Genomic DNA, 25,620 nt, shown 5'->3' with positions numbered 1-25,620 from the left:
TTAAGAATAGCTGCAATAAAATAAAATAAAAAAAACACCATAGCTCAAAACAGAACGACTAGACAGTAATGAAAATAAATAAACAAACGAACAAACAAATAAACAAATGATAAATAAAGAGTGCATTACCCAAATTAAAAGAAAATTACACATTAATTACAGTACAAAGTTTGTAGTCCGTGCAAATTGTACATGTTCTGAGTGCTTTTTTTTTGTTAAGAGAAGATGAAATTGTGAAATCTCTTGTAAGATTACAAAAAATAGTTTTACAATTCGAAAACTTTACATTTATGAATACAAAACCTACACAGGAAATTTGGCATACAAAATGGCGTCATTCCTGCTCCACCCTATGCCGTCAGAATCGATTTTTTTCATACGCATGCGCAGTGCTCGGCGTTTCCGGGGTACACGCGTCCTCTCGGGGACAGATTTCCGTGTCACACCGGCGCCGTGACTGTTTTAAACCGCGAGCAGTTCTAAAGATGCTGGACACATAGCTAGCTCATGAAGTCTAGCTTAGCCAGATAGCTGGAATATGCGAATTAAAGAGAAGCGTCAGTAAATTTCTGCATTGTGCTCTTGATCTCGGACTGGACTGCAGCGCTGGGGGAGAAATAAAGATGGCTGGAATTATTAAAAAACAAATCCTGAAACACTTATCCAGGTAAAAACATGGCCAAGCTGCGGGTCGGGGGTTTAACAGGACTCAGAGCTGGAGGAGAATAAACATGACAGCTCTTCTATCATCAGCTTTTTATTGTGCTGGGAAAGCTTGGAGATTTATTGACCTTGTGATTTATTTTCTTTGATGAACCCAGTAAAATCTTACAGTCACGTGGGAATCATACAGCTTTATTATTATTATTATTATTATTATTATTATTATTATTATTATTAAGACTGCATTTAAACTAAAACTCCACTCTGAAACATATGACACGTGTTTAAACTGCAATATTTCTGATGTTTTTAATGATTCAGGTCTTAATTTAGTAGCTGATGGTGTATTTCTGTTGTACCATGAGAAAGTCGGGCTTGTCTCCACCTGTGACGTCACAATGGGGACAGTGTTATCATTCTGCCTGATATTACCTACAGCACGGCTTAATTCTCTGATCTGATTGGTCTGAGAATGAAGTGTGCGGCTCGGACAGTAGTTCCAGCTGTGACGTGAACGACAGGTCGATATCAATGCGCTCGCTCTAATACGTTATGGTTTCTATAGTAACCGCTCATACAGTAAATAGGGACTTGTAGGGCGGACGCGTAGACGTAACCTAAAACTAATAATAAACGGATTTACAGTTGAGGTTATACGTTTATGTACGCCTTGCGGAATATGCAAAATTGTTCTGAAGAACAAAGAAGAGCAAAGAATGTGCACGGACCTGGAGGATTGTTCTGAAGAACAGTGAGAAGTTCAACTTCTGTGCACATTCTTTGCTTTTCCAGGTCCTTCTGTATATTTGACCCTTATATGATGTTGAGATCCATCAATTCACACCGAGGACGACCGAGGGACTCGTCCACGACTATTACAAAAAGGTGCAGACGTTCGCTGATGCTCGAGAAGGCAACACGATAGATACGTTAAGACCCGGAGGGGGGTGCAAACTTTTGAACAGGAGGATCGGTGTAAATTTTTACGAGTTGGCGTGGGCGTATCAATCACGGAGAGTCACATAAAGCAAATCAAAAACTTCTTGCCGTTAACGAGATCTTTCCCAACAACCCCATCCAGGGTGTACCCCGCCTTGTGCCCCATGCCCCCTGGGATAGGCTCCAGGTTCCCTGCGACCCAGTAGGATAAGTGGTACAGAAAATGGATGGATGGATTAGATTAGATCGTGTACGGCGATATTAATGTGGCAGGGTGCCAAAACTTTAACACATCTAGCCGTGGCGGATGAAGCAAACATTCCTCGTGTTCGCTCCAGCGTCACCGAGTGATGCCTCAGGATCTTGGATAAAGATGGTGGAACAGACCGAGTCTGTGCCGATTTGGGTTTTGGCAGCGAATCGGCAGCGATTACACACGGCAGCATGTGCTTTTACACCCACTGAGAGTCTGTTTAACGAGACACACGCTGAGCGCGAGGGAAAACGATAATCGCACGATACACACGGCTTCCAGCTAGATCAGCGGTCCGTATGTGAAGGAGCAAGAAACGAGGATGGAGAGTAGAACAGAGCCATGAAATACGCTATAAGGCTAAAAGTTTGTGGACATCTGACCATCACGTTCATGTGTGCTTGTCGAACATCCCGTTCCAGATTTATTCCCACTTTGCTGTTATAACATCCTCCACTCTAATGGAAAGGCGTTAGACTAGATTTTGGGGCGTGGCTGTGGGGATTTGTGTTCATTCAGCCTTAAGAGCATTAGCGAGATCAGACACTGATGTCGGTTGAGGAAGCTCCAGTTCCAGTTCATCCCAGAGATGATCCGTGGGGTTGACGCGTCATGTGACGTCATCGCAACGCGCATTCAGCCGAAGCCCTCTTCGATACACGTGCGTCGGACGTGCGTACGGCTAAACGGTCTCGTTTACCATCAGACATCACTGCGAAAGAGCACAAAACTCCGCAAGTCCGCAAGTTTATAGCTACTATAACGTGACTTATAGCTACTATGACGTGACTTATTCACTACTGTGACGTGACTTATTTATAGCTACTGTGACGTGACTTGTTTATAGCTATTATGACGTGACTTTTAGCTACTAAGGGCAGTGGTGGCGGGTCAGTGGTGGCTTAGCGGTTAAGGCTCTGGGTTACTGAACGGAAGGTCGGGGGTTGAAGCCCCAGCACTGCCAAGCTGCCACTGTTGGGCCCTTGAGCAAGGCCCTTAACCCTCTCTGCTCCAGGGGGCGCTGTATCATGACTGACCCTGCACTCTGACCCCAGCTTCCTGACAGGCTGGGGTATGCGAAGAAAAGAATTTCACTGTGCTCTACTGTATATGTGACCTATAAAGACTCATTATCATTACTATGACGTGACTTACAGCAACTATGACGTGACTTGTTTGTAGCTACTATGATGTGACTTATAGCTGCTATGACGTGACTTGTTTGTAGCTGCTATGACGTGACTTGTAGCTGCTATGACGTGACTTGTTTGTAGCTACTATGACGTGACCTATAGCTACTATGACGTGACTTATAGCTAATATGACGTGACTTATAGCTACTATGACGTGACATGTTTGTAGCTACTATGACGTGACTTATAGCTACTATGACGTGACATGTTTGTAGCTACTATGACGTGACTTATAGCTACTATGACGTGACATGTTTGTAGCTACTATGACGTGACTTATAGCTACTATGACGTGACTTGTTTGTAGCTACTGTGACGTGACTTATAGCTGCTATGACGTGACTTATAGCTGCTATGACGTGACTTGTTTGTAGCTACTATGACGTGACTTATAGCTGCTATGACGTGACTTGTTTGTAGCTACTATGACGTGACTTATAGCTGCTATGACGTGACTTGTTTGTAGCTACTATGACGTGACTTATAGCTGCTATGACGTGACTTATAGCTGCTATGACGTGACTTGTTTGTAGCTACTATGACGTGACTTATAGCTGCTATGACGTGACTTATAGCTGCTATGACGTGACTTGTTTGTAGCTACTATGACGTGACTTATAGCTGCTATGACGTGACTTGTTTGTAGCTACTATGACGTGACTTATAGCTGCTATGACGTGACTTGTTTGTAGCTACTATGACGTGACTTATAGCTACTATGACGTGACTTATAGCTACTATGACGTGACATGTTTGTAGCTACTATGACGTGACTTATCGCTACTATGACGTGACTTGTTTGTGGCCACTCTGACTTGACTTGTTTATAGCTACTAGAGATGCACCGATCTGTCGGCCGATAAAGGCTATTTTTCCCGCTATCAGCTATCGGCCGATAGTTTAAAAACATCCGATGATCAGGGCCGATTGTATCCTGTAAATCAAAAGAGGGCGGGAAAACACATTGATTTCGTAAAGATGATGTCTCTTGTGTGGAATGATGACAAAACTGCAGTTTGTAAGCTCTGCACCGCTAAAAATTTTACACCGGACGCTGCAGTGGTTAACCGAGTCCCCCCCCCCTCCCCCGCCCCCCACGCTACTAGTGCTGCTCGTTCTGAATTAAAGGGCCAGTACACCGTTGAAAGATTTAAACGAATATGGAGTTGTACAAAGGTGTATATATTGCTATATATTGCACAGAAAAATATTTGTAGAGTAGTATATTTCATATGTAGTTAATGTTTGAGTTAATATCAAAAAAAGGTTTATATTAGGCCTATATATGACCAGTTTGATGTTCAGAGATGACGTAGAAATGTTTTTGTTTGTGGAGAGTGAATGTGAGACTAACAGGAGGTTTATTAGAATTCAGTCGATGTTAATATATAGCATATAACATAACTTGTTTAGTGTGTGTGTGTGTGTTTAAACGCAGGTCAGTAAATGTGGTGTAAGTGAGATAACAGTGGAGTTCTTCACCTCCACCTCGTCCAGTTATTTCGGGAGGCGAGTTAGCGAGCAGATGTACAGCGTCTGAAGGAAACCGAGGTCTCACCGTTGAACATATCTGATCTGATACACACTCGTGTGTGTATGTGTGTGTGTGCGAGAGACGCAATGATTGTGAAAGGCTCAGCTTCTGTCCAACTGTAACAGAGGTCGGCTATTTAGAGAGGAAGTCAGCGAGAGACTGAGTTGTGGTGCAGGTGATGAGACGAGGCCGTGGGGGAGACGGGTTACTCAGCCCAGCCCCGAACACACTGGTAAGCAGAAGGAACGGCGCCAAAGCGAGTGTGTGTTCTGGTCTCAGGTCAGCGTACACAATGGCGATGTAGAATATTGTGAGGTTTCGCTGTCGAAGCGCTCACACGGACCGCTGTACTGCAGGATCGGTGTTGTGTGTTTAACTTCGGTTTAAAGAAGAAAAACGACACACCCGGTGCAGAAAGAGTTTTAAAACTTCCTTTATTCCGACTTTCCTTGTTCACCCTCTTCTTCCTTCAACAACGACTCCTTCCGTCTCTCCTTCTCCCCTTCTTCCTTTTTCTCTCCCTTCTTCTGCCCTTCTTCTTCCCTCCCTCGCTCTCTTCGTCCTCTTTCCTTCCACCCTCCCACCTTTCTTCTTCTTTTCTGTTTTCCCCTTCTTGGATCCCTTTCTCCCTCCTATCTTTTCTTCCTCCCTACAGTCCCTCCTATCTTTCCTTCCTCCTCGCTTCCTTCCTTCCTTCTTCGCTCCATTCGTCATCCCTCTTTCCACCTCTTCCACCTCCCTCCCTCCTTCCTCCCTACATTCCTTCCTATCTTTCCTTATTTCCTTTTTCCTTCCTTCCTTTCTTCTTCTTTCTTCCCTTACTTCCTCGCACAACTCTTCCACCCTCTTCCACCTCCCTCCCTCCCTTCCTCCCTACATTCCTTCCTATCTTTCCTTCCTTCCTTCCTTCCTTCCTTCCTTTCTTCTTCTTTCTTCCCTTACTTCCGTGCACCATTCTTCCTCCCTCATTCCCCCTCTTCCACCTCCCTCCCTCCTTCCTCCCTACATTCCTTCCTATCTTTCCTTCCTTCTTTTCTTCTTTCTCCCCTTTCTTCCTCGCTCCATCCTTCCTCCCTCAATACCCTCTCTGCTATCCATCCTTCATTCCTTTCTTCTTCTTCTTCTTTCTTCCCTTCCTTCCTCGCTCCAGTCTTCCTCCCTCCCTCCCTCCCTCCCTCAATACCCTCTCTTATATCCTTCCTTCCTTCCTTCTTCTTTCTTCCCTTCCTTCCTCGCTCCAGTCTTCCTCCCTCCCTCCCTCCCTCAATACCCTCTCTTATATCCTTCCTTCCTTCCTTCTTCTTTCTTCCCTTCCTTCCTCGCTCCAGTCTTCCTCCCTCCCTCCCTCAATACCCTCTCTGCTATTCATCCTTCCTTCCGTCCTTCCTTTCTTTCTTCTTCATTCTTTGTTTCCTCCCTCACTCCATTCTTACTCCCTTACTACCCCTCTTTCCGGCTACCTTCCTTCCTTCTTCATTCCTCCCTCCTCCCTCCTCCCTCCCTCCTTCCTCCCTCCGTCCCTCCCTTCCTTCTTAATTTTCCTCTCGCACAATACTAGCAGTCATACTCTGTGGCCTATTTATCATGGGATTTGAGGGTGCAGTGGCTGTGATACGAGTTTGAATTCCTCTCGCTCTGTCCCTGTCACAGGTTTACCAAGAACCTGTCTCCGGATAAGATCAACCTGAGCACGCTGAAGGGAGAAGGTCAGCTCTCCAACCTGGAGCTGGACGAGGAGGTTCTGCAGAACATGCTGGATCTGCCCACGTGGCTCTCCATCAGCCGCGTCTACTGCAACAAAGCCGCCATCAGAGTGAGGCCGGATAACACGCTAGAATTCCACGTGTAGTCTACCACAGCGTCATGCCAAACGTTGTTTAAAAATGAGATTTCAGGTCGTGGAACCAGGGTCTGTTTTTCCCCTTATCAAGACAAAAAAACCCCGCAGCTTTATCCTGTTCCAGAGAAACCAGGAAGTGCAAAATCCAAAAAAAAAAAAAACCCCCTTTCCCCATGGTGGAAACTTCTTATTATTTGGAGCATCCTTCATTCGAGTCCCTGTGAACGAGTTGTTGCTATGGAAACGATAACGTGTATTAAGACGAGCACATTCATTTCAATTACAACTGCACTACAGTCAGAGTTATCGTTATTGAAAAATTAACCCACACCTTTTGAGTAGCTTCGAGAACGAAACAGCGGTGTGGTGTGAAGGTTTTTTTTAAGTAACGGTACACCGTACTGTACACACGCACATCTAACATCAGCGTCTCACAATATTCCCTTCACCTTCACACGGATACGCGCAAACGAAATCTACGTCTCCGGAGCGTTTGAATAGCATTTGACGCTGATTGTTCGATTCTTTCTTTAAGTAATCTAATATGAGCGTATCTGTGTTCACACTAACACGTTTCTCTCTCTCTCTCTCTCTCTCTCTCTCTCTCTCTCTCTCTTACGATCTCTTCTACAGATCCAGTGGACGAAATTAAAGACGAGCCCCATATGCCTGGTGGGAATCCCCCCTCTCTCTCTTGTCGTTTGTATTTGTCATACTTCAATCTCACTTTCACGCTCTCTCTCTTCCTCTTTTTCTCGCTCTGATGATCATCCCTTGCTTTATTTATTTATTTATTTATTTATTTATTTTGATTTGATTGTGGACTGTTTCGCTTCTCTGTTCTGGGTGGGCAGATAGACAGATAGACAGACAGACAGACAGACAGACAGACAGACCGACCGATGGATAGACAGGCAATTGAATAACTTCCTCTCTGCTCTCTCTGTCTATAGTTTCTCGACAAGGTGGAAGTAGAAATGATGACATGTGAGGAGCCCCGCCCACCTAACGGTCCCTCCCCCATTGCCATCACTGCAGGTCAAAGGTCAGAGATGAACTGTTTTGTTCCCCCCCACCCCCAATCACTTTTTCTACTAAATACACCAGTTAAGACATGTGTAGTGCTGTCTGTTACATTGGGACTGATATTAAACTCGTATACCGTATACTCTGGTTTATATGCACCATAAAATTCTGCTTAGTGAAAATGAATTGTGTGTGTGTGTGTGTGTGTGTGTGTGTGTGTGTGTGTGTGTGTGTGTGTGTAGTGAGTACGGCTTTGCAGAGAAGGTCGTGGAGGGCATGTCGGTCATCATTAACTCCATCGTTATTAAAATGAAGTCCAAAGCGTTTCACGCCTCCTTCGAGCTCTGGCAACTTCAGGGCTTCAGTCTGAACCCTAAGTGGCAGAAGAGTGACCTCCGATACACACGGATCACACACCCTAAGAGAGGAGAGGTAACACACACACACAGAATAAAACATAAACGTCTAAACACACTCTCACACACACACACACAAAACATAAAGACTAACTGTAGGTGCTTGTGTGTGTGTGTGTGTGTGTGTGTGTGTGTGTGTGTGTGTGTTGTAGGTGCTGACCTTTAAAGAAATTCACTGGCAGAGTTTGCGCATCGAAGCGGACGCTATGGAGAGCGAGGAACAGGATTTGGGGAACACACCGCTACGCCTCATCACGAACCAGGGGCGCATCCGGATCGCCCTTAAACGCAGGGTAATATCTTATAATAATAATTATAATAATAATAATAATAATACTTTGCCCTGAACATCATAAACCCAACCCACAAATACACAAGGTACACTACCAGTCAAAAGTTTATACACCCTCAGTCTTTATCTTTATTTTTTCCCACATTTTAGAATAATAATAAAGTCATCAAAACTCTGGAGTAACCCAAATGGAACTATGGGAATTATGTTGTGATAAAAAAGCCAAAATAATTGAATATTTTAGCATCTTCAAAGTCGACGCCTTTTTCGCCTAGAATTTCCAGAAATGTATTCTCGGCGTTTTCTCGAGCGATTTCTTGAGGAATTTCCCCGAGATGCTTTTTAAACAGTATCAAAGGAGTTCACACGGATGCGGGACGCTTATCGGCTGCTCTTCGGAAATATTTCTCTCCGAGTCGTCCGTTTAAAATAATATATTTTTGTAAATAAAATGTTAGTTTTCTAACGAAAGAAACGAATACGTCGGCACGATTATATTTTTGTCTACGACACCGATTTCACACGTTTAATCACACACCTTCAGATCAAGAGCTTTTTAAGATCATGAGAAACATTACAGTCGAGCGTCCACAAACTTTTGAGCGGTAGCGTGTGTTACACACTCCTAGCATCGCTCGGTGAGACACCAGCTCTAGGTTATCAGCGAGCCCCTGTTGGCTTTCCTTCACAAATCCCTCACACAAGTGTGCGAGTGAAGGAGTGTGACTGCAATTCACTCGAAAACATCTGGAGATTGATATTATAAACCGCTTGCTGTTGCATATAGACATTTTATTATAGTTCACTTTAATGTCACTTAACCTGCTTCTATATTTCGTTATATTTGATTATGATGTGGTTACCTCACTGCGAGCTAGATTGTACAAATTAAAGGTAGTACGAATGAAAACTCTTACAGTTCATTATTATTATTATTATTATTATTATTATTATTATTATTATTTCTGCCAGGTGAAGGACTGTAATGTCCTGGCATCGAAGCTGCTCTTCATCCTGGATGACCTGCTGTGGGTTCTGACCGACTCTCAGCTTAAAGCTGTCATCCATTACGCTAAATCTCTGAGTGAGGCCATGGAGAAATCCGCAAAGCAGAGGAAGAATATGGAGGTAGGCGTGTGCGCGCACACACACACACACACACAGTCACTGATTAGGTTCTTCATCGCCGACAATTTAAACCGTTTTATTATCTGTCACCTGTTTTTGTCATTTCTTACATCCGCTGGTATTTCTGGACTGGGGGGTGTATTTACTTTTGGTATCAGAAGAGAGTTGTTTAAGCCACTCTAGGTTCTATAATATCCATTAATGCAAGATACATGCTTGCTGATCCAGCCCCTCGGTTCAGGATTGGTTTGTTCCCGTAATAAAATTAAAAAAAAAAAAAAAACTACCACGCAAACGTTTTTAAAAAATGTTTTCTATAAATTGTGTTTCAGACGGTCCCTACCTCTCCTGGACCCCGCCCACCATGGCCAGAGCCACACCCGGTTCCCGTGGCAACGCCCAACACATTAGCACAGTATTTCGACCTTTATGATGTGAAGGAGTCATCGTATCACACGTTTATTTCTCGGCTTGACCTGCACATCTGCAATGACAGTTCAGCATCAGAAACAGGTCGGTTACCTCTCCTCAACACGCATACCTGGCCTCATCGTACCTCACCCCAACACACCTGGCCTCATTTACCTCACCCCAGCACGCCTGGCCTCATTTACCTCACCCCAGCACGCCTGGCCTCATTTACCTCACCCCAGCACGCCTGGCCTCATTTACCTCACCCCAGCACGCCTGGCCTCATTTACCTCACCCCAGCACGCCTGGCCTCATTTACCTCACCCCAGCACGCCTGGCCTCATTTACCTCACCCCAGCACGCCTGGCCTCATTTACCTCACCCCAGCACGCCTGGCCTCATTTACCTCACCCCAACACGCCTGGCCTCATTTACCTCACCCCAACACGCCTGGCCTCATTTACCTCACCCCAGCACGCCTGGCCTCATTTACCTCACCCCAGCACGCCTGGCCTCATTTACCTCACCCCAGCACGCCTGGCCTCATTTACCTCACCCCAGCACACCTGGCCTCATTTACCTCACCCCAGCACGCCTGGCCTCATTTACCTCACCCCAGCACGCCTGGCCTCATTTACCTCACCCCAACACGCCTGGCCTCATCATGCCTCACCCCAACACGCCTGGCCTCATCATGCCTCACCCCAACACGCCTGGCCTCATCATGCCTCACCCCAGCACGCCTGGCCTCATCATGCCTCACCCCAACACGCCTGGCCTCATCATACCTCACCCCAACACGCCTGGCCTCATCATGCCTCACCCCAACACGCCTGGCCTCATCATGCCTCACCCCAGCACGCCTGGCCTCATCATGCCTCATCTGTCCTACATGTCCTATCCAGTCCAAACTGATTAAAGGCATTTAATGGGGGCCACTGAGAGCCCAAACCTTATGAATGATGCCTTGAGATATTTGACTTTTGACCTTTCCTCTTTAGATGAACCCCCTATTCCAGGCTCCCAGGGTGCAATGCAGCTGACCTTTCGTAAACTGGGCTTCGATTACTACCCCTTCCACAGACCAGGTGAGTGTATACGGGGACAACTCTTAATTTTTTTACCTTGTCCTGTTTCATTTATTTCAGCCTAATAGTCTATCTAAACTATTTTAGACAAAAAATTGTGTGTGTGTGTTTAGGCGATGGCTGTCGACATTGGGAGCGTTACTGCAGTGCTTTGGACTCTCGCACTCAGTGGGCGTCCAAACTGCTACAGGATTTTCAGAAGAAACTCGAAAGCTCGGGATTTCCCCAACCTCCATCTGAACCTCGTGAGCCCAACACACAGTCGCCAGCCAAAAAAACACACAGTGAGAAAGACAGAGCTGAGATTTATCTCTGAGAAATATTACTTGTGATACAGGTTTTTGTGAACCGATGAAAAGACCAATTGTTTGATGTTTATTAGGAGATGGAGAGTCCGTCACAAACGCTGATGAAAGCTTGGCTTTAAAGAAACTCCGCTCCAGCTGCATGGTGATCCGTGTGGACGATCTGGACATCCACCAGGTTTCTGTCAACACACACACACACACACACACACACACACACACACACAGTCATGGGTTTCATTTCAAAATTGCACTCGCGAAATAATCAGATGTTTCAGGAGCATGATGGAGATGCAGTTTTCTTCAGGGGTTTAGGATTTGTAGCTCCGCCCCTTTATAGTTCTGCATTATTTCTCACCATAATAATATCGAATTGTTTTTCCAGCCAGCTTTCAATAGCATCTCTGTCTCATGTCCTGTCTGTCTATCTGTCTGTGTGGCTGTATATTATCTCCACCTGTCTCTTCTTGGGTGTCACGGTAACACAAAAAGAACAGAGAAGTGAAAGAGCTTGTGGTCACAGGAAAGATGGAGGGATGATTAGCAGGGTGAGAAAAGTAGGAAGAGAAAGACAGTGTGAAGTATGACAAAAATGAGAGGGGATTACTACCAAGCATACAGGGATTGTTTTCAACTGTTAGCTATCTCTCTCTCTCTCTCTGTCTGTCTGTCTATTTATCTGTCTGTCTGTCTATCTATCTTTGTCTGTCTATCTATCTGTCTATCTACCTTTCTATTTATCTGTCTGTCTGTCTATCTAGCTGCCTGTCTGTCTGTCTATCTATCCATCTGCCTTTCTATTTATCTATCTCTATCTATCTGTCAATCTAGCTGTTTATCTACCTGTCTGTCTAGCTGCCTGTCTGTATCTATCTGTCTGTCTGTCTGTCTGTCTGTCTATCTGTATTCTGTTCTTCCTACCCATCTATATATCTATCTCAAATTTATCTGTCTGTCTATTTGTTTCTCTCTCTCTCTCCCACACACTTCCAGTGTATGTGATGCCATCACCGGTGCTTTACACACACACACACACACACACACACACACACACACACACACACACTCACACAGATGTTTAAATGTCAGGAATTTTCCAAATTTCTGAAGAACTAAAGAAGAACCTCAGCTGTAGCTGTGACTCACTGCTAGGAGACACACACTTCCTCTGTTAGTCCATGTGGTGAAACCGTGCTCTGGTGTCTCTCTGTTCTCCGTCTCTGTGTTGTCTCAGGTGTCCACCAGGGGGCGTCACGGCAAGAAAACCCAGTCGCTTTTATCGTGTAACCGCAAAGTGCTGAACATGGCGGAGAACACGCCTGCCATCCACCTGCAGTTTACCGAGTATTACTTCCCTCACCACGCCGCAGGACCCGGTACCTCTGATATTTCACTGTTCTGTTTATTTATTCATCTTTATTCCCGTCTGTATGTGATGATACAGATACAGGACTTGCATACAGAACCCTCGTTGTCCTTGTGATTACTTTTCACTTTGTGTACATGATGAAAGTCGCTACAGGCTAACCACATCCTGGCATTAAACAGGCTGAAACACAGAGAACACAAACACTAACTAGCATTAACTAGTAATTCAATTTTACTAATAATATATAACCAGGACACAACTGTAGTGAATGGGCCGAACGATGCGCTAGCGCCGTAGTAAACGGGCCGAACGACGCGCTAGCGCCGTAGTAAACGGGCCGAACGATGCGCTAGCGCCGTAGTAAACGGGCCGAATGACGCGCTAGCGCCGTAGTAAACGGGCCGAACGACGCGCTAGCGCCGTAGTAAATGGGCCGAACGACACGCTAGCGCTGTAGTAAACAGTTCATTTTTATAGTAAAATAATAAACAGGGTTAAACACAAACTAGTTTTAAAATGAACATGTTAACCACAAATTAGCGCTGTGGTAAACAAGTCTCTCTCTGTCTCTGTCTCTGTCTTTGTCTCTCTCTCTGTCTCTCTCTGCCTCTCTCTTTCTCTCTCTCTTTCTCTGTCTCTCTCTGTCTGTCACGCTCTCTCTCTGTCTCTCTCTCTGTCTCTCTCTTTCTCTGTCTCTCTCTGTCTGTCACGCTCTCTCTCTGTCTCTCTCTCTGTCTCTCTCTTTCTCTGTCTCTCTCTGCCTGTCACACTCTCTCTCTATCTGTCTCTGTCTCTCTCTGTCTCTCTCTCTGTCTCTCTCTCTCTCTTTCTCTGTTTCTCTCTGTCTGTCACGCTCTCTCTCTGTCTCTCTCTTTCTCTGTCTCTCTCTGCCTGTCACGCTCTCTCTCTCTCTGTCTCTGTCTCTATCTGTCTCTGTCTTTCTCTGCCTCTCTCTCTGTCACGCTCTCTCTTTCTGTCTCTTTCTGTCTCTCTCTCTGTCTCTGCCTCTCTTGCTCTCTCTCTCTCTCTCTCTCTCACTGCCTCTCTCTCTCTGCCTCTCTCTCTCTCTCTCTCTTTCTCGCTCGCTCTCTCTCTCTGCCTCTCTCTCTCTCTCTCTCTGCCTCTCTCTCTCTCTCTCTCTTCCTCTCTCTCTTCCTCTCTCTCTTTCTCTCTGCCTCTCTCGCTCTCTCTGTCTCTCTCTCGCTCTCTCTGTCTCTCTGTCTCTCTCTCTCTCTCTCTCTCTCTCTCTGCAGTGCCCTGCTCTAATCTGTACGGTCAGCTGAACGGTCTGCAGCTGTGTGTGGACGCTGCGAGTGTGTTGTGGATGTATGTGTTTTGTCGTGGTTTGCTGACGACTCTGGAGCAGGTGAAGGCTTTTTATCACCTGCAGGACAGCAGCAAGAGCGACGAACACGTGGATGTGAGAGTGGACGCTACGCAGCTGAAGGTACTCCTCAAGACGACGTGAATCCTAGCTCTTGAAAAGTCTTTGAAAATATCCGTGTTCCTCGACGTTTTATGGCTAACGCTTTCATCTAACCAAGACGCTCTCTTCATCTTCCTGTCTTGCTGATCGTTGTATTGTTTGTTGTATTTCTCCACAGCTGATCATTCCTCTCGACTCGTCCATCTTGGATCACGCTGATCGTCCACACGCTCTGAGTTTCACTCTCTCGCAGGGATTTCTCAGCAACACCCATCACTCTCCTCACTCGTCCTTCTCCGACCTCGAGTCCACGTTCTCGGAGTTTTCCGCTCAGCCGTTTTTCCGAGCCTCACCGGTCTCTCCTTTTCCTCGTGACCGGAACACCTTGCACCCTCTTCCTCCGGCGTTCCTAAAATCCGATCCCTCGCTCTCACTTTCGCGTTCGTCTTCGTTGGACGTGTGGAGCCTCAGCCTGTCCCGAGCAGCAGGGTGTTTTGAGGGCGCGCGGCGAGGAGGCAACGCGCCACCGTTCATGGAGCCGTTCGCTGCGTGCGTATGGATGTGCCGAGCGCGAGCTTTAACGAAGTCGTTAAGCCAGGAGGGATCGTTAACGAACGCAGAGAACGGTGCCGCAAAACCGTCCAATCACGTCGCTCCGTCAGCATCCATCCACTTCCTGGTTCAGTCCATCACACCGATCCGAATGTGGCTCAGTCATTACCAGTACATTGCTCTGCTCCGTATGAAGGATTATCTCGCCAGGTTAGCCTCCGACCTCAATCGCTTTCCGAGCGCAAAGTCTAAGACGGCGGCGGCGGCTCCTCCTACAGTGTGCGTATCGCTCCTCTTGGACGCGCTGGAGCTCGGCGTGCTTCTTCCACCCGTCGTCGGGAAAACAGAAGAAGAAGAAGCGCCAGAGGAAACCGATACGCAAAGCCTGACGGATTCCGATCTCTCTCCATCACGCCCAGACAGCGGGATCGTCGGAAGCACGGAAAAAGCGAGGGAGCGGCAGGAGGATGAGTGTGATGGAGCAGGGGAGGGGCCTGTGGATGTCGAGGAGGCGTGTGAGGCTGTCGAAGAGGGATTGGACGAAGGGAATGGTCAGGGAGGTGAATCTCGGGTTGCGACCTCAGTCGTTTCACCGTCACCGTCTCCGGCTACAGTGCAGAATCTGAACACTTCCATGGTCAGCCTGGAGGGGGAGCTGTCCAGCGCGCTCAGCATGACAAAAGACGTGACTAAAGACGCCTTCAGCGCTTCCCTGGACCTCACCAAGGGGGCGCTGTCCATCACTAAAGACGCTCTCAGCATCCTGAGCCGCAGCTCTGCCATGAGCAAAATATTCAGCGCTCAGAGCAAGTAAGAACCACATGAGCACATCACAGCATGCGCAATGTGTGTGTGTGTGTGTGTGTGTGTGGAGAGAGGTTTAATGTGTATATGGATTGGGTGTTAATTTGGTGTGTGTGTGTGTGTGTGTGTGTAGAGAACCAGACGACTCCGCTCTGCGTCTGCCACCCCTCAGACACTCACTTTCCCAGAATTCCTGTGACAGCGTTGTCATGGACACCAGCGTGGCTGACGATGGCCTCTCATTGGACAGCGACACCAGCGAAAACTTCGTCATCCTCACAGACTCAGGTATGACATCATCACTGCGTCAGTCATCACCCTCGCTGTATCTCTGACATCACGCACTAAGACACACCTCTCTGTCCCTCTCTCTCTTTGTGTCTGTCTCTCTCTGCCTGTTTCTCTGTGTCGCTGTCTGTCTCTCTCTCTGCCTCTGTCTGTCTCTCTCTGCCTGTTTCTGTTTCTCTCTGTCTGTCTGTCTCTACATGTCTCTCTGTCTCTCTCTCTCTGCCTGTTTCTCTGTCTCTCTGTCTGTCTATCTCTACATGTCTCTCTGTCTGTCTCTCTCTGCCTGTTTCTCTGTCTGTCTGTCTCTACATGTCTCTCTGTCTGTCTCTCTCTGCCTGTTTCTCTGTCTCTCTGTCTTTCCCTGTCTCTTTGCCTCCTTCTCTCTCTTTGTGTCTGTCTCTCTGCACGTGTTTGTCTTTCTCTGCTTGTCTGTCTGCCTCTCACTATTTCTCTGTCTCGCTCTGTTTTCCTGTCTGTCTCTCTTTCTGTTTGTCTGTCTGTCTGTCTCAGAGTCCACTCGTCCTAACGGCACTCCCATCCACTCAGTGAGGACAGACGGAGGATCCTTGGCTGATCTGAGCAGCTGTCTGTCTCACAGCACTGAGGACATGTCTCAGGATATGGTGAGACACACACGCACATGTTTTATATATGTTTTTGCCATTTATAAATGGTTTTATGCCATTTATGTCTCGGCGTGGAGCTTTAGTTCAGCTACACACTTTATGATATGACATCACTACAGCAGCTGTCTCTCTCTCTCTCTCTCTCTCTCTCTCTCTCTCTCTCTCTCTCTCCCTCCCTCAGGTGTGTGTGCTGTTGCTGTCTCTGCGTGCTGTTCGCTCTCTGATGGAGCTCCACGCGCAGGACGCAGTGGTGGCGATGGAGGTTCAATCTGTTACACCAAAGCAGCTGGGAAACCAGCGAGTGGTGGACCTACAAACACTCACACACGGTCAGACACACTCTCGCGCGCTGAGAGACGGAGAGTTTTACATTACCCTAACCCAGAATCAGAGCAATCTCCTCTCTCCCCTCTACAGGTGCTTCCTCTCCACCGATATCCCCTGTGTCCCGCCCCCCGGAGGTGTGTGTGAGGGTGGAGGCGGGGCCAGGGGCGGGGCGTCACTGCTGCGCGGCGGAGAGTGCAGGTTTCGTAGAGGTGTGTGTGCGTGGGTGTGAGGCCGAGCTGCTCACCTCAACAATAAACACACTCGGTCCTTTTATGGAGGACGAGCTGAACTCGGACTCCCAGCCAATCAGAATCACCGTACACAACACCCGCATCACGCTCAGGGTGAGGGGGCGGAGCTATTGGAGTTCTAAGGGAACACGTGTGTTTGTGACGAATAACAACATATTCGCCAATTAAGTGGTGAAGTCATGATTATCGTGTGTGTGTGTGTGTGTGTGTGTGTGTGTGTGTGTGTGTGTGTGTGTTTCAGGATGACGGCCCCCGTGTATATCCCACCGCCCCCCAGTCTGTTCCTGTCTCCTTTGTTCTAGATGGTGTAGTTCTGGAGCGGCTGGACGATACCATGCTTACAGTCAGACGTGGGTACTCTGTGTGTGTGTGTGTGCGTGCGTGCGTGCGTGTGTGTGTGTGTGTGTAACTTATTGATATCTCTGTCCTTTCCTCTCTCAGCCACTGCCAGCCAATCAGGAGACAAAGCCTGCTGTGGACCTGAAGGAGATGACAAGGTACACACACAGACACAGACACACACACACACACACACACACACACACACACACGCACACAGAACCGTTTGCCTAAATACTCATGTATCTGTTTTCTTGATTCACTAAATGACTCTTGAAACGGTTTGGATAAATGACTCTTTGAACTGTTAGGCTTAATGACTCTTGATTTGCTAAATGATCCTTGTATCTGACTGGATAAAAAAAAAACTATTTAATGACTCTTTGACCTGCTAAACTGTTTGGATCAATGACCATTAGAATTGTTTGACCAAATGATTCTTGTATCTGTTTGGTATACTATATATAGTATTTGGCTAAATCACTCTTTAATGATTCTTTGACCTGTTAAATTAAATGCTTCTTGTATCTGTTTGGCTAAATGACTCTTCAGTGACTCTTTGACTTGTTAGACTACATGAATCTTGTACATATTTGGATAAATGACTCTTGAATCTGTTCGGCTAAATGACTCCTGTACGTACATATTTGGCTAAGTGACTCTTGAATCTGTTTGGCTAAATGACTCCTGTACGTACATATTTGGCTAAGTGACTTGTTTATCTGTTTGTCTAAAAGACTCTTGTCTCTGATTTGCTAAATCATGCTTGGAACTATTTAGATAAATGACTCCTTAATGATTCTTTGAACCGTTTGTCTAAATGACTCGTGCAACTGAATTCCTAAATGATTCATGTACTGCTTGATGTACCAAAAGTCATTTTATGGCACACTTTACTTTCACAGCTTTAGCAGATGAACAATTTAGTACTTTATTTCTTGTGTGTGTGTGTGTGTGTGTGTGTGTGTGTGTGTGTGTGTGTGTGTTTGTTTTCAGGTACAAGCCCTTCAGTCCGAGCTTGCTGACGTTCACTCCGCCCTCTCCACAGCCGTCTCCGACCGAGAACGTCTCTTACAAGAAATCCGCAAATACGACCCGTCCTTCACTCTATGACCTCACACCACTATTGGGCAAAGGTCAGAGGTCATGGTTGAAATGCAAGAACAAAATCCGTGTGTGTGTGTGTGTGTGTGTGGAAGGAGTGAGTGTTAACTTCTGCGTCCTCTTCCTGCTCTACTGACAACCAGGTGCCATGAAGAGCTTTACTTCCTGTTACCTAGTGACCGTTACAGTGTTATTTTATATTGATTTTCACATCTTCTTTTACTTTGTTGTAAATAGACTGGTACAGTTAGTATAGGCTGCTAATGAGATGCATTACTGCGGAGTGTGTGTGTGGGTGTGTGTTCATGAGAAGAGTGTGAGAGGAGAGAACACAGCAGTGGACCTCAGTCTTATTTCATCTGCACTGTGCGTGCGTGCGTGTGTGTGTGTGTGGGGTGGGGTGGTGGGGGGGTGTTACATCAGGTACATGTGTGATTTGAGTTATAGGGACTTGTATAATACACACACACACACACACACACACACACACACTGTCAAACCAACATACACTCATTGCTTGTGCCAGTTTTAAAAAAAAACAAAACGCCACAAAATCTCCACGCCACCTTTCATCACGGTTCATAAAATCTAAGCAACATTCAGAATTTATTATTTTTTTTACACATACATCCCACACTGGACTTCTTTCCTAATATCCTCAAATGCAGTGTGTAGTGTGGTGGGTTTTGTAAAAAAGTGCTAATTAGAACACAACCATAAACGCTAAATACTTTTAGCAAGACCACGGTAGTGCTATTGCGTGTGATGAATATCACAGTGTATCATTAATCGATTATCGGCGCTTGCATGCTTTATTTGTAGTATAGTATTTATTTTTAAACGATGTTTTGGTACTGGACGTACGTACGTGTGAGATTAGTTCTCTTTTATTTAAATTTTTTTTTTTTTTTACTTGATTTGCACAAACCTGAAAATGTGACGCACCTCGAGGTGTTGACGTGATCTGCATGCTCGACTCCGTCTCTCCCGAAGCTGTTTAGAATCAAGTGTAAAGGTATTAGGTGTTCAAATGTTTCGGGACGGACCGGAAGTCCGTAATACGTACGTGTTCAGTGGTCCGTTATGTAATTATAGTGCCGGGGAAGTCGGGTGGAAGGTTGGAGTGGATGGCGTAGTGTAAATAAGTTTACTTTATTGTTTATGTCTGCAAGGCGTACAGGCAGATAACTAGCGGCGCCGCCTTGTGTTCCCGAGGTTCCGCGTTTCAGCCCTCAACGCCACGTTAGCGCCGACATCCGTAGATTAATAAGTGTATAGGTGAGGAATAAGACACGACGGAGTGGTGGTGGTGAGACGCTGAAGTGGGTAATTTTCCTAGAACGGTACATCCCGAAGCGTTTTATTCCTCGGTCGATTAATCAATCAATCAACATCACGCTTAATGTTCCGTCAATCAAATTAGTTCCTGTTATCCCTTACGTTATAGTCGCTGTAAACAAGTTAATACGTCAGGAAACAGACACGGCTCGTCACGTTACCGAGACCCGGGACGTTTCCTGAGCGCTTACAAAGCGCTGATATCGGAGACTCCTTCCTTATACAGGTGCGTCTCAAAAATATTCGAATATCGTGGAAAAATTGGTTCTTCCCGCGCTCCCGTAAGTTAATGGATAAAGTGGAACTTTCACGTACTCCGCAAAGGTGTTTCGAGTTAATTAGCCGATTAGAGCTCTTCTCAGGTCGACGTTTCTGTATTATAAATTCTTTATTCGAATATTTTGAGTTGCTGGATGTTTGATTTCCGTGAGCTGCAAGCCGTAATCATCGAGATTAAAACAAAAAAAGGTTTGAAATATTTCAATTTACGTGTAATAAATGTAGAATATACGAAAGTTCCACTTTTTTTTAATGAGTTTACGGGACAAATACGAACCTTTCTACGACATTCGAATTTTTTTTGGAGATGCACCCGTATGTTAAACGGACATATCCGTGAAGAAAAACGTCACCTTATCGACGTTTATTCATTTAGCCGTGTTAAATAACAACACACTTTTTTTTTTTTTAATCCGTTTTTTTTTTTTTTTTAAATCCGTCTTAGATCACGTGAGACGCTGCGTGTAAGCTGTTACTATAGAATCGATAATGTATATTATGCTACGTTCACACGTGTACCGCACAGGAATTTTAACGTAGCGAGTCGCCAGTCGCTGTACAATGAAGTCTACTGGTTGCCGTAGGAACGTTGATCAGTGGGCCTAATTTTGACAAGAAACCCGTTTTCGCAGGCAGCATGAGAGATCACGGATCACGTGCACACGTGCGTCTTCGCTCCCGTCGGTAGTCGCTGCACCGAGTCGCTCCAAATTGGCATAAAGCTAAACTTTTCTCCACTTTGTCGCGTCACTGGACACGCCCACATCTAGTCGCCTACGGTCACCGGAAGTCGCCAGTCGAAAACGAAAGGTCTCTGGTCGCTTTGTCGCCGCGAGTCGCCGTACACGTGAGCCTGGCTTACGGTGGGAACTTCTGTCAGAGCTGCTGTAATAGAAAATGAATACATACAGTGTTTGTTCATTTCATCATAAAGACGGATGTTCGGTCTATCCGAAGGTGATTACAGGTGACCTCGGGTGACCCCGTGACCTTAACCAGGACGTGGGAAACCATTTCACAAGTTTCCTTGAATCATCTAGGGAACATTTCAAGCAGGGATGGGAATCCCAGCTCTTTACGATTACAGTTAGCGATGCAGCATGAGAGAATCGCGTGTGATTTTAAGCTAACATTTATACGATGTATAATGTCAGGAAGTGTTGACGTTTTACAACGCGAGGACGTAGTCACGTCGCCGGAAATCAGCGAGTCATCGGTGTAACGATGTGCAGTGAGACCGTGTCCTTACCGCCGCCCGAACCCGTGTACACGATGTACTGATTCACCACCCAGGGAGCCGATTGAGACGCACCCATGGTTACAGAGTAGTCAGGGCTTTGTTTTTATGCTAATGAAACATTATTACACACCTTGTCGCTAGCTGAGTTCACAGCCCTGAGTTTATTGCTCTATTTTGCCCCCTAGTGGAATAAAAGAGACAAGCTCGTACGTTTCCCAGCTCTGCTCTAAAACATGGTGGGAATAGGGTCGGTGAGAAATGTTCCACATACGTCACCCTGCCAGTTAAACGTTTTTGAGCACCCTGTATTAACATTTTTAGTTAAACGTTATGAAACGGCCTCAAGTTCGATAGCATACAATCAGAAAACCTAAGTAAGAAACGTGACCTTTTATTTTCTTATTCGGAAACGAAATCTAGATTCATCCGGAAAAGGCTGATCCGGAGACGCTCGTAGCACACGACACGTTTGCGGTACGGTCGATTAGGGCCGCAGCCACGGGACCGGAGAGCGGACACGATTCCGACAGTCCTATGGTTCGATACTGTCTAACATCAGCCGTAAGACTTCATTTCAATTCAATTTGATTTGTATAGCAGCTTTACAGAAACATATAAACACAGGATAGAGATTTTAAGCGTGTGAATTTATCCCTATTGAGCGAGACGGTGAAGAGGAAGAAACCTTGAGAGGAACCAGACTCGGAAGGGAACCCGTCATCATCCGGGGAACATCGGAGAGCGTGAAAGTAAAGGAAAGTGCATTACGGTTTGTACATGAAGTCTGTGTGTTGAACTAGTCCGCTGTTCAACGGAGACAGATCTCAGTTTGTCTGAGCGTGGACAATGACAGTCCTTAAAGACAGATTTAAATACAAAAGGAAAATACATTTCTCTTATTTAATAGCCAATAGTAGGTTTTAAAAAATAAACCTTCACGTTTTTAAAAAAACAAAAAAAAAAACCCCATTTGACTGGCAGCGTACATCGTACTCCGTCTTAGACACGTGGTGACGTTAACATTAGAATGATTTCATTTCTCGCGGCGCACCATCACATCTACAGTGTGAAAAGTGTAGCATTTTTGTAAGCGTTTAAGAATGTAAATGGTCTTCCACATGAGAGAGAGTGTGTGTGTGTGTGTGTGGTTGCTCCTGTATATACTGGACACCTTGAAAGAGAAACACACAGCAAAAACAAGATCAAGCTCTTTTTGTGTTTCTTTATCGTAAACATTTTTATGCATGATCATACTTGATATTTTACACAAGTGCACTACTGTGTATGTATCAGTGTGTAAATCAGTGTCATGGGTTTGATTTAGGATGCACTGTGTTAGATTGGGACACAGCCCAGTCTCCTGTCGTTTGTATGAATTTGCAATGTAGTATTATTATTATTATTATTTATTTTATTTTTTTTGTAGGAATAGTCTTTTTGTGCGTATGATCGAGGTCATGAACCGTTCAGTTCACTTTTAAGATCGATTTCCTGTTAAACGTTCGTTTTATCTCGCCGATGGTGCAGATACGCCGCCTCTGTGGCCTCGTCCCAAACCGCTGTCCGCCCTGCATGCTCGCTTCGTCCCTGTTTAGCGTTGGAAAATAATGAATTCATTAATCAATCAGATGAAAAACAGTTAGAAGACTGCTGTCATTATGCTGCAGGATGTAACTGGCGGGATCTAGGGTGCTCTCGAGCCAGGCAGCGTGCTAAATGCAGAGAAATGAAATGCCGGAGGACGTGACGTTACTTTTAAACATCCATGATACAGTGCAGTGTGTGTGTGTGCTCAACATACTGCAATCTACTGTATAACTGAATTATTCCTCCATGCCCAGTTTAGACATATAGACATATAGTTTGGGGATTTTAGGACGTGTCCTGTCTGTATAGACTTGGCATACAATTGGGTGGTCTCTTGTAACATTTCACGTTTAAATTTTCAAAATGTAAATTCTGTTACGGTATAGTCAAAAAAACAAACAATTACAGTCTGTCCCTGAGTCTTATTTCTACAGACCCCTACAGGTAACATCCCTACTTTAATAAAAACTAATGCATGGCCATGACTTAGTAAAGAAGTGTGAACAGGAATCATGACTTAATAACACGGGGGAACGAGATGATTCACGTAAGTGTAACCACAACTTAACGCATGAGAACGAGCTGTAATTAAATGTGAACACTGCTTAGTAATGCAAGCAAATGAGATAATTATGTACGTGTAGCCACGACGAATAACATGTGGGAACAAGATAATTAAGTGAAGCCGTGAATCAATAACACGATGATTACATGTGGACATAACATGAGAGAACGAGAGAATTGAACGTGGCCGTGACTCTGTAACGCGACGGGACGAGAGAATTGAACGTGGCCGTGACTCTGTAGCGCGACGGAACGAGAGAATTGAACGTGGCCGTGACTCCGTAACGCGACGGGACGAGAGAATTGAACGTGGCCGTGACTCCGCAACGCGAAGGGACGAGAGAATTGAACGTGGCCGTGACTCCGCAACGCGAAGGGACGAGAGAATTGAACGTGGCCGTGACTCCGTAACGCGACGGGACGAGAGAATTGAACGTGGCCGTGACTCTGTAACGTGACGGAACGAGAGAATTAAACGTGGCCGTGACTCTGTAACGTGACGGAACGAGAGAATTAAACGTGGCCTTGACTCTGTAACGCGACGGAACGAGAGAATTAAACGTGGCCGTGACTCTGTAACGCGACGGAACGAGAGAATTGAACGTGGCCGTGACTCTGTAGCGCGACGGGACGAGAGAATTGAACGTGGCCGTGACTCTGTAGCGCGACGGGACGAGAGAATTGAACGTGGCCGTGACTCCGTAACGCGACGGGACGAGAGAATTGAACGTGGCCGTGACTCCGTAACGCGACGGGACGAGAGAATTGAACGTGGCCGTGACTCCGCAACGCGAAGGGACGAGAGAATTGAACGTGGCCGTGACTCCGTAACGCGACGGGACGAGAGAATTGAACGTGGCCGTGACTCTGTAACGTGACGGAACGAGAGAATTAAACGTGGCCGTGACTCTGTAACGTGACGGAACGAGAGAATTGAACGTGGCCGTGACTCTGTAGCGCGACAGGACGAGAGAATTGAACGTGGCCGTGACTCCGTAACGCGACGGGACGAGAGAATTGAACGTGGCCGTGACTCCGCAACGCGAAGGGACGAGAGAATTGAACGTGGCCGTGACTCCGTAACGCGACGGGACGAGAGAATTGAACGTGGCCGTGACTCTGTAACGTGACGGAACGAGAGAATTAAACGTGGCCGTGACTCTGTAACGTGACGGAACGAGAGAATTGAACGTGGCCGTGACTCTGTAGCGCGACAGGACGAGAGAATTGAACGTGGCCGTGACTCCGCAACGCGAAGGGACGAGAGAATTGAACGTGGCCGTGACTCTGTAACGCGACGGGACGAGAGAATTGAACGTGGCCGTGACTCCGTAACGCGACGGGACGAGAGAATTGAACGTGGCCGTGACTCCGTAACGCGACGGGACGAGAGAATTGAACGTGGCCTTGACTCTGTAACGCGACGGAACAAGAGAATTAAACGTGGCCATGACTCTGTAACGCGACGGAACGAGAGAATTGAACGTGGCCGTGACTCTGTAACGCGAGGGAATTGATTACCAAGCCGTGAGCACGCATCATCGTTATTTTAAGTAGTGATGCCACCAGCGAGGGTCTGTTTGTTTCCCCTTTCCAGGTTTCCCCCCCCCCCCCCCACTGTTCACTTGCACCAGCAGGTTAATGTATTTTTTTTTAATAATAATATTGTAATATGAGGACATTTAGATTAACTAGAAAGTAGAAGTCTGATTCAGGAGCAGACCTGAATTTCTCCCGCTACTTTAACTTTCAAGGCTCTCGCAGACGTGTATTAAAACAGTCCTGGCATTAATAACCTTGGCGTGAACAAGGCCAGGAGTAAGATTAGAAAACCCTGGCAAAATGGGACGCGACCCAGAGACATCAGGTGTGTTTGATTCCTCATTAATACACTAAAACTCATCACATGGACACTCGCGCCATCTTACAGATCCCGTCAGACCATGTCTCAGATCTTATGAGTGTTCAGATCATCATTTTATATTTATATTGTCATTGGGTATTTACTTATTCAGGGGGGAAAATTTGGTTCTGTGAACCATGACTGTATGTGGAAGATTAAATAATAATAAAAAAAAAAGTAAACTGAAATGAATAAAAGTTGACTCAAAGATCAGAAATGTTGTGTGTGTTTGGATTTTCTGTACGCTGACATTAAATCACCAGCAATAACCTGCGGATTGTTTTTCCACTGAAAAGGTGTTCGAGCAACACACGACAGTTTGTGTTTTTATATTTCATTCTTTCACTGCGATTGCTTTTCGTTTCGGTATGTGGAAGCTTCCCCGTAGCTCATCTACAGTTAACTCAAACATCACAAGCTCGGTGCTGACTGTCTGAAGCACACGCCAGTCGGATAGACCGCGGGATGAGGATGTTTACGGGAAGAGAAAATGAATCTACTGAGTGGACCAGAACATCATCAGGAACTTTAAAAT

The 25,620-nt window shown here is 46.0% G+C and overlaps 1 protein-coding gene across 2 annotated transcripts; it reads left to right on the top strand.

The window, feature by feature from the left end:
* The first annotated feature begins 77 nt into the window (after positions 1–77).
* Positions 78–25,248, top strand: bltp3a (bridge-like lipid transfer protein family member 3A). 2 transcript variants are annotated; one of them, XM_053642629.1, is made up of 21 exons: positions 78–667; positions 6,233–6,395; positions 7,056–7,094; positions 7,376–7,467; positions 7,691–7,880; positions 8,017–8,157; positions 9,129–9,284; positions 9,617–9,797; positions 10,697–10,783; positions 10,897–11,028; positions 11,166–11,266; positions 12,323–12,464; positions 13,711–13,904; positions 14,062–15,245; positions 15,373–15,527; positions 16,038–16,150; positions 16,335–16,482; positions 16,571–16,824; positions 16,973–17,081; positions 17,173–17,228; positions 18,067–25,248. In XM_053642629.1, the coding sequence occupies exons 1-21, from the start codon at positions 624–626 to the stop codon at positions 18,181–18,183; spliced, it is 3,798 nt and encodes a 1,265-aa protein (XP_053498604.1). In that variant the 5' UTR covers positions 78–623; the 3' UTR covers positions 18,184–25,248. The 2 variants fall into 2 exon arrangements, with proteins under 2 accessions (XP_053498604.1, XP_053498603.1); XM_053642628.1 differs by having other exon boundaries at positions 10,897–11,067.
* Positions 25,249–25,620: the final 372 nt, after the last annotated feature.

Source organism: Ictalurus furcatus, chromosome 15, assembly GCF_023375685.1.
Source record: "Ictalurus furcatus strain D&B chromosome 15, Billie_1.0, whole genome shotgun sequence".
In the NCBI taxonomy this organism is placed as follows: domain Eukaryota; kingdom Metazoa; phylum Chordata; class Actinopteri; order Siluriformes; family Ictaluridae; genus Ictalurus; species Ictalurus furcatus.
This window is presented reverse-complemented; position numbering and strand designations above follow the sequence as displayed.